At 53.8% G+C, this 9,440-nt stretch overlaps 1 protein-coding gene across 1 annotated transcript; it reads right to left on the bottom strand.

Annotated features, from left to right (window-relative positions):
- Window positions 1–7,321: 7,321 nt before the first annotated feature.
- Window positions 7,322–9,164, bottom strand: JUND (JunD proto-oncogene, AP-1 transcription factor subunit). The gene has a single exon (XM_022558455.3). It carries the CDS (start codon window positions 9,022–9,024, stop codon window positions 7,987–7,989), a length of 1,038 nt encoding a protein of 345 aa, XP_022414163.1. The 5' UTR covers window positions 9,025–9,164; the 3' UTR covers window positions 7,322–7,986.
- Between the last annotated feature and the right edge of the window lie 276 nt (window positions 9,165–9,440).

Below are 9,440 nucleotides of genomic sequence, written 5' to 3' on the forward strand. Positions count from 1 at the left end.
AAGGAACTCCTTGGTATATTACAGAGTAATGGACATATTGAAAGGTACATTTGGAGGCAAGATGTAATAAATTGAGAACTGACATGCACCTTAAGTGATGAAAGAACAAAAAAACCTGCCAACTGATAATTCTATACATAGCGAAAATGTCCTTTGAGAGTAAAGTTAAAGACATTTTACAGAAAACAGAAGCTGGTCCTCCTTGAGTTGCATCTTTTTTTTTTAATTTATTTATTTATTTTTGGCTGCATTGGGTCTTCATTGCTGCGAGTGGGCTTTCCCTAGTTGCAGCGAGCGGGGGCTACTCTTCGTTGCGGTGTACGGGCTTCTCATTGCGGTGGCTTCTCTTGTTGCTGAGCACAGGCTCTAGGCGCACAGGCTTCAGTAGCTGTGGCACGCGGGCTCAGCAGTCATGGCTCGTGGGCTCTAGAGCTCAGGCTCAGTAGTTGTGGCACACGGGCTTAATTGCTCCGTGGCATGTGGGATCTTCCCGGACCAGGGCTTGAACCCGCGTCCCCTGCATAGGCAGACGGATTCTTAACCACTGCACCACCGGGGAAATCCTTGAGTTGCATCTTGAATTGCCGCCTATTTTTGGTCAATTTACCCCGGGGAAGTCCTTCAAGCCAGAATAGAGATGACTGTATGACACAAAGCATCACTGAAATTTTTCAAAATGGATAGGCTTTGTGGAATTCCCCCGCTCAATGTGGGGTTGGTGGGCTAGGCGCTCAAAGAAATCTCACGCACACCTTCCTCTGTAGACTCTATGAAGTAATAGCTGCCAATGGAGATACTCAGAGATTTCAAGCTGCATAAAACTCCTCAGAAACAAAAGTGGTTCTCTAAGTGGTATGCAAAGAATGAGAATCAATTCTGCCTCAGAGAGGAAGGAAAAGAAGCAAGATGATCAATATCTTGTAATAAACTCTAATGGGAAAGAAACTGGAAAAGGATATATATATCTATCTGAATCACTTTGCTGAAATTAACACATTATAAATCAACTATACTTTGATAAGAAAGAAAGAAAGGGAGAGAGAAAGAGAAAGAAAGAAAGAGAAGCAAGATGACACGTGGCTGGTCATCTCTGCTTGGTCCAAAATGTGCAAAGAACCTGGTTTATGTGGCTTGTGTAGCTCCTATGCCCTGAGAGGTGCTTTGTGCCCGGACGGCAGTCATGGGTGATTACCTCCAAGATTACCATGCTAACTGGAGAGCAAGGGCTGTACTGCTGTGTCCCCAGCTCTACTGCCAGCCTGGCAACCAACACAGATTGCTTGTTGGGTAAGTGCTTGTGGATGTGTCTTGTTATGAATCAGTTAGAGGGTCTGATGCCACCATACCTTCTCAGGTGCGTCCCTTTAGCTTTCTAAGAATCTAGGCGTAGGGGATTAAGAGGTACAAATTATTATGTATAAAATAATCTACAAGGATGTATTATACAGCACAGGGAACATAGCCAATATTTTATAATAACTATACATGCAGCATAACTTTTAAAAATTGTGAATCACTCTACTGTATACCTATAACTTATTTAATATTGTACATCAACTATACTTCAATAAAAAAATGATTTTTGAAAAATAAATAAATAAATAAAGACGTTTTCAGGTAAAAAAAAAAAAACTAAAAGAGTTTGTCACCTGCACACCTGTGTTACAATAAATGCTACTAAGAAAGTTCTTCAAGCTGAAGGAGATTTACACTTGAGGGAAACAGATCTTTGGGGAGAAATGAAGAACACATAAGAGATGATAAATACCTGCATAAATAGGAAAGACTATTATTTTCCTCTTTTAAAGAACACATATAACTGTATTAGCAAAAATTAAAACATTGTCTTGTGGCATTTATAATCTAGGTAGATGTCATTCATATGACAAAGAGAATAAAGGACAATGGTGAGGGTAAAAAGACCTATACAGTTGGAAGATTTTTACATTTTAGGTGAAGTAGAACAATAGTGAGTCCAAGTCAATTGTGACTTAAGGATATATGTTAAGGATTACAGCTCCTTGAGCAGCCCCTAAAAAGGAAAAAGAAAAAGGCAGTAGTTAATTTCAAATAGAATTCTGAAAAAGATTCAAATAATCCAAAAGAAGGCAGAAGAGGGGGAACAGAGGAATAAAATTCGGAGACCACAGAAAGAAGAAGTAGTAAAATGGTAGATTTAAATTCAATCATATTAATCATTGATATGATAATGGACTAAACATCTCAAGACAGAGATGATCACGGTCGATTCGTTTTCAAGAATATCTGGCCCCAAGATGGGCCAGGCCCCAGGCACAACGGGCATCAATGTGAACTGAATCGTAACAGCAAACTGGCCTGAAGCTGGCTCCCTGGAGGTGGGCACAGTCACTGTCCCCATGTCAGAGGAGGCAACACAGTGTGTCTTTTTTTCTTTTTTTAAAAATCTATTTAGTTATTTGGCTGCGCCGGGTCTTAGTTGTGGCATGCGGGGCTCTTAACTTGCGGCATGCAGGATCTAGCTCCCTGACCAGGGATCGAACCCAGGCCCCCTACATTGAGAGCACGGAGTCTTAACCACTGGACCACCAGGGAAGTACCAACATACTGTGTCTTACTTCTTTATATCGTTTCCTATTTGCCTCCCCCGTTAGACTGTGAGCTGCCCACCAGCGAGGACCCTTTGTTTGCCCTTGTCCCAGTGTCTAGAACAGTACACATAGTATGTGCTCAAGAGATATTTATGGATAAATGGAAGGATGAAAGGAAGGATAAATAAATGGATGGATCGATGGATGGATGGATGAATGTGGCCCAGGATTCAGAACTTGGTGACGGCCGCTTCAGGATCCAAATTGGTCCATCCCAGGTTCTGAGGTTTTCTCAACCACATGGCTCAGCCCTTTCGATAAACTCAATCAGAATAAGGAGACAAAGGAAGGACAGAGTGAGAGAGACAGGATGGCAGGAAATGAAAAGAAGGAATAGGAGCCGCGGACACATAAGCTCAGTGGCCAGCTAGGCAATTTTGAGTAAACCCCTCTGAGCCTTCCACATGTGTCACATGAGCTAAGACCACTTTCCCAGCTTCCCAAGAAGACATGATAGGCTCTCCAGGCTGGGCCCCCAAGGCAGACAAACCCACCATCAGGCCTCTGGGGGCCCCTAGCACCCCTGCTGTGAGAGGCTGTGGAGCTGTTCCACCTCTCAAAGCAGTCTGGAGGGCCCAGGAGGACTCTGAAGGCACTGGGGGCCAGGGGAGAATGACCAGGTCTCCATGTACTGCCCCCCACCAAACGTGCCACCAGCCTCACTCACCTGCCTTTGAAGCTGAACCCACCAGGCAGCCGGCGGGCCTTGGGGCACTGGTGCCACAGTGGCTTTGTGACTCACAGCCAGGTTCCTGGCCAATCCCATCTCCTGGGGGGAGGGGGTATTAGAAGGCTGACTCAGTAGGGTGGGGGAGGGGGCAGGACCCAGGTCAGGGTCAGGGTTGAGGGCATGGTGATTGCTACATCTTGCCTGCCCATCCTGAGTAGAAAGTTAGGGCTCTGAGCACAGAGGGGACCCCAAAATCTCCCCCTCCATGTGTCTGGAGGTGGCCTCAGTCTCATCCCTTGGGTCTTTGCTGAGCACTTACTTTGTGCTGGGACCTGATCTGGACCTGGGGACACAAACAACTCAAATAATCTAGGGGTGTGAAACTGTTACGACGGAACCAAAGTGGGGGTGGGATGGGCTGAGCCCCACAGAGAGAGAAAAAGAGTTGGCTGGGGGTGTGCTGTGGGAAGGGCATCCCAGGCGGACAGCAAAGCATATGCAAAGGCCCTGCGGTGGGAACAAGCTGGGCATGTTTAGGGAATATGGGGGAGGCTAAAGTCATTGGAGGGAGGGAGAAGAGGGCAGGGAGGGTGACTGTATAGGTAAGGCTTCAGAGAGGACTATATAGGAGTTTGGGTTTTGTTGAGAAGGTGAGGGGTAAGCCATGGCTCTTGTGCTCTGACTTACATCCTAAAGGGTTTAGAGTGTCTGGCTTTGAGGATGGGGGCTCCTTAGGGTAGTGGCAGGCCCAAGGCCCCTTGGGATCTTCCCACTGCCTGGCAAAAATGGGCACTGACCCCGAGCCACAGTCCTGGAAGGGGAAGTGAGGCCACCATCCCCGGTCACCTCCTGGGGCTGGGCCAAGGCCTCGTGTGAATCACTGCTGGCTGGGCCACGGCTGACACTCTTTGGCCTCAGCTCAGCAGTGTCCTGCCAAAGCCACACAGCCTGGCCCAGAGGCCTCTGCCTGGCCTCCCTGGGGAGCCACTGGGGGGCATCAGAGCAAGAGGCCAACAGGGACGCCCAGCCTCCCTCTGCAAAGATCCTCTGTCTTCTCCACACGGTGGGTGTGGCTTTGGGCAAAACTAGGGATATGGGAGTTGGACAAGACTTATGTCCTTTGTTTCAGCAGTGACCAGGACAGTTCCCATCCATGACCTGAGTGAGCCAAACACAAATCCAGGGTGATCAGGGCAATAATAGTGGAAGCACAGAGCTTCCACTATGGAGCCCAATAAGGGCATCTGCAGCAGAGCTTGAGAGGTGAAGCTCAGCTGGGTGGCTGAGGGAAGAGGGGTATCAGGCTTGCAGCTGTGCCAAGGTCCCGAGGCCAGAAGGACGGGAAATAGTTCCGGTGGGGAGCTGCCTGGAAAGAGACACTGACCTGCCCAGGGCCAGGTGCAGTCAAGGCCTTTTTTCCAGAAAAGTGGCAAGTAGGGGCCAGATCTATGGTTTCCAAAAAGCCCTTCAGGTCACATGCTAGTGAAAAGACAAGGCCTCCACCTAGCCCCAAGGCTCCTTTTAGGCAGGTAAAAGGCTTGGGTTTGAGCCCCCGTGCTGCAATCATTTAGCAGGATCTTTGTCCCTGGTTCCTAGCACACAGCTCCTAAAACTTCTGTAAACTCCAGAGTGGTGTGGTCAGGGCCCTTAGATAGCTTCAGGATGGGGGCTGGTCTCCAAAAAGATCAAGGCATGATTAGAGGGTTGTAACTTTCTGCCGCACCTCCTAGACCTCCTGGGAAGGGAGACAGGCTGGATATTGAGTTAATCACCAAACGCCAGGGATTTCATCAATCCTGCCCAAGCATTGGTGACCTCATGGGGTGCTGGGAAGATGAGGTGCCCAGAGAGGGCATGGAAGTTCCTCGCCCTTCCCCCATTTGCCCTTCCCCCATACCTTGCCCTATGCATCTCTTCCATTTGGTTGCCCCTAAGTTGTATTCTTTAAAATAAACTAGAGTGAGTGAGTCAAGTGCTTTCCTGGGCTCTGTGAACTGTTATAGCAAATTATTGAAGCTAAGGAGGGGTTGGTGGGAACCCTCGGGTTTATAGCCAGTCTTTAAGAAGTACCGGGGTGGGGGTGGGGCGGAATTCCCGCGGAGTGGTTAAGACTCAGCGCTTTCACTGCAGGGGTCACCGGTTCGATCCCTGGTGGGGGAACTAATCCCTGCATGTCCATGCCGCCCAGGGTCAAAAATAAATTAAATAATTTTTTTAATAAAAAGAAGCACAGGTGGCAACCTGGGACCTGTGATCGGCATCTGAAGTGGGGCAGTTTTGAACTCTTCACCTGTGTGGTCCGTGCTAACTCCAGGTAGAGTGTCAGAATTGAATTGTAGGATACCCAGTTGGTGTCTGCAGTTGGAAAACTGGTTAGTGTGGGGGAAAAAAAAAAACCCACTCGTTTGGTGTCGGAAGTACTGTGAGTAAAAACCTTTCAGGGGGTATCCGGTAGATCTCGTAACCTCCCTGGGCTTCCCCTTCTCTATAGGTTGGGGGCTGCACAGTGTACGCCTCGCCTGAATACTATTTCACTGCTGTTCATCTCCCAAGCACTTCCAACTTCTGACCTGAGACGTTACCTGGACACGGGAAACACATCCTTTTCACAGCACAGTAGGTAAAGGCCAGAACCGGGAGGGAACTTGGCTGAGGTTACAGCGGCAAATTGGCACCCAAGTTGGGACTCAAGCCTCCTGAAGAGTGAAGCTCTGACCCCCAAGCATGGTTCTTGGTCTCCTCTGTGTGGACACCCCAACCTCAGCATCAGCCCTCTTTTCACTTCAAACCCCTCTCCTGAAACATCTGCCTGAAGGTGGTACCAAAGAGAGGTCACATAATTTAAAAAAACAAACCCCAAAGCAGCTCTTAAAGCCTTGAAAGGTGGGCAGCCAGGGTGATCCGGAGGAAGAGGGAACTTGTATGTGGTGAAGCCCCACTCTTTCGATGGCTGAGGGACTGTGGGCACAAGGCATTTCTTCTCTGCACCTCTCTGCACCTCAGTTTCCTCATCTGTAAAACAGGCATGATTTGCCCACCTTCCCTATCTGGGTTGGGTACACAACTGGAGTTCAAAGCTCACTTGCCCTCTTGCCCTGTGTCCTTGGCCACCAATGCTCATGTCCCTCGGGCCCCAAGTGAGGCAGAAGCCCAAGGTCCAGGGTCTTCTGCCCCCACAGTAGCAAAAGCCAAAGCAGGCAGGGGACGAGGGTAACCTGGCAGTCAAGGCGCTGGAAGTGAGAAACCCAAGGTGCAAAATGTCCCTGCACGGTCTCCTAAAAAAGGCTGTGTGACCTGAAGCCTGTCACTCAACCTCTCTGAACCTTAGTTTCTTCAAAATGGGAGAATAGGATGTTGGGGGAGGGGTGTTTCAGACAGTACTTGAAAAATCCTGGATTCCAAGTCAGTGGTCCCACAGAACCTAACCACACCTCCAGTCCTGGAGGCAGACTGCCTGGGTCAGATCCTACCTGTGCCAACCTTCCTTCTGTTCCGGAAACTCACGCTCCCCATCCGACAAACGATAATACAAGCTTACACTGAGCACCACCTGTAAGCCAAGAACTGCTCTGTAAACGAACTGTCTTAATCCTCACAACTTTATGGGACAAGTTTACCATTGCTCTGCCTATTTTACAGACAGGCAAACAGAAGCCCGGAAAGTTAGTTTCTACCTTTTCCTCCCTGCCTCGGGCTGAAGTTGTCCCCCTTCCCTCCCGCAGTCCCTCCTCCGCAAAGGGGAGACAAAGGGGACACCTTCGGGCTGGCTAGTTCGAAACTCAGGTTGGAAACCCCAATGTCCCCCGCCCAACCCGGACAGGAGTCGGCCCAGCGCCCAGGCGCTCCTAGATGGCGCTCTCTGAGCGCCAGATGTGCAGGTTCTTCCCGGACGCCGACTCCCTCCTCCTCTGAGCAGGGGCGGAGGGAGGAGGCGAAGGAGGCAGGAGGGGACGGGGACCGGGCCAGGCCCCGCCCACCCCGTCAGGCCCCGGCAGGAGAAGAAGGAGGCGAAGAGCCGAGCTGGCGTAACGAGACTTTACTGAAAACAGAACACCGGGCGAACCAAGGATTACAAACAGGAATGTGGACTCGTAGCAAAACGAAACAAAAAAACAGAAGAAAAACGGCGGGACGAGGGGGCGTCGGAGGGATGGAAGGGGAAGGGAAGCGAGAGCGAGGAAAGGGAAGGAGGGAGTTTTTTTTTTCTTCTTCCCATTTCTTTAAAAAACCCACACAAGAAAACACACACACACACAACCAACGTTTGTTCCCGAGTAGAAACATAAATAGGGCAAAATCGAACACTCTGTTCTTCTCTCTTCCAAAGTCAAAAAAAAAGTAAAAGAAGAGAAAACGCAGGGCTTGAGCCTGCGCCCCCTCGGAGCCTCCTTCGGCGGCGGTGTGTACAAAGGGGCGGCCAGAACGCGCGGGTTTGTGCAACACTGGGTGGCCGCGCGCCCGGGACAGAGGCAGCGCGAGGGCGGGGGAGGTGGGGGTCATGCGCTCGCCCCCCGGCAGCAGGGGGTCCAGCTTGTCGAGTCTGAGGCGCCCTCTCCGACTCCTGGCACCCTCAAGGGGGGGATCCCGGGGCCGCGCCCTCTGCGAGTCCGGGGCGCCCACGCCCCCCCCCAACCACGCGAGCCCGCCTCTCTGGGAGGAGGCCGCGCATGCGCCCCGCGCGCGAGCTCAGTACGCGGGCACCTGGTGCTGGGGCAGCAGCTGGCAGCCGCTGTTGACGTGGCTGAGGACCTTCTGCTTGAGCTGCGCCACCTGCTCGCGCAGCAGGCTCGCCGTGGACGCCAGCTCCGTGTTCTGACTCTTAAGCGTCTTCACTTTCTCCTCGAGGCGCGAGATGCGCTCCAGCTTGCGCTTGCGGCACTTGGAGGCAGCGATGCGGTTGCGCAGCCGCTTGCGCTCCGCCTTAATGCGCTCCTGCGTGTCCATGTCGATGGGCGACAGCGGCGGGCTCTCGCCGAAGCTCGGCACGTCGGGCACCGTCTGCGGCTCATCCTTGAGCGCGGCCAGGCGCGGAGGCCCCAGCGCGCCTGGGGGTGGCGGCGGCGGGAAGGGCACGGGCTCCGCGGCGAAGGCGACCGTCGCAGCACCCCCCGCACCCCCGGTACCGCCCGCGTAGCTGCTCAGGTTCGCGTAGACGGGAGCCTCGGGCGTGGCCGCTGCCGGGGCCAGCTCGCTGGGAGGCGCGGCGCCCGCAGCCATGCCAGAGGGTCCCCCGGCGGCGGCGGCAGCGGAGGCCGCGCCCGCGCCCAGCTGGTTTTGCTTGTGTAAGTCCTCTAGGGCTTTGACGAAGCCCTCGGCGAACTCCTGCTCCTCGCTGGCCGCCACCTTGGGGTAGAGGAACTGCGTGCTTGTCGGCGTGGTGGTGACCAGCCCGTTGGACTGGATGATAAGGCGCTCGAGCTCAGGCGAAGCGAGCTTGAGCAGCCCCAGGTCGGGCGAGGCAAGCAGACCGTCTTGGGGCGCCGCGCCAGGGGCGCCGTCGGTGCGCAGGGGGGCCGGGGGCGGCGCGGCCGCGGGCTTGAGCGCTGCCGCCACCTGCTCGCTCAAGCTCAGCGTCAGCGCGTCCTTCTTCATCATGCTGCCGGCCGCAGCCGTCGGGGGCGCCCCGGGAAACAGACGACCCGGGGACGCGAAGCTGCCGTCACTACCACTGCCGCCGCCGCCCAGGCCGCTCAGCGCCTCATCGCCGTAGAAGGGTGTTTCCATCCTCCGCCTCCCCCGCCGCGCCGGCCCGGGGGGGAGGAGTGGCCGCGGCCGCCCGGGGGGCCCGCGCCCCCCCGTCCGCTCGGCCCTGCTCCCGCCGCGGCCGCTGCGCCCGGCCCTCCGCTGGCGGCGGCTCCTGAGCCGCGCGTCCCGCGCGCCCCCTTATAGACTCGGCCGGGCGCGATGAGCTCACTGTCCCTGCTCGCCATTGGGCACGAGTGACGTTGCTCATTTGCATGGAGGGGCGGGGCCAAGTCACCAACGCCCCCCTCAACCCCCACCGACTGCCGTTGTCCGGGTGACGCGCGGTAAACGGCACAACAGCGCGTTGCCTTATGGGTTGACGTCATGGGGGCGAGCAGAGCGCCCGGCCCGGTCACCCCGCCCCAGGAGTGCTGTGTACGACCAATGCCCCCAGT

The sequence above is a fragment of the Delphinapterus leucas genome, unplaced genomic scaffold (assembly GCF_059928025.1).
Source record: "Delphinapterus leucas isolate spDelLeu-1000000601 "Yukka" unplaced genomic scaffold, BTC_Dleu_Yukka2 spDelLeu_asBTCV2_sq25, whole genome shotgun sequence".
Classification (NCBI taxonomy): Eukaryota; Metazoa; Chordata; class Mammalia; order Artiodactyla; family Monodontidae; genus Delphinapterus; species Delphinapterus leucas.

Bases quoted from the DNA above. Each gene is read 5' to 3' on its own strand.
- JUND (XM_022558455.3), bottom strand. From the start codon at position 9,024: ATGGAAACACCCTTCTACGGCGATGAGGCGCTGAGCGGCCTGGGCGGC.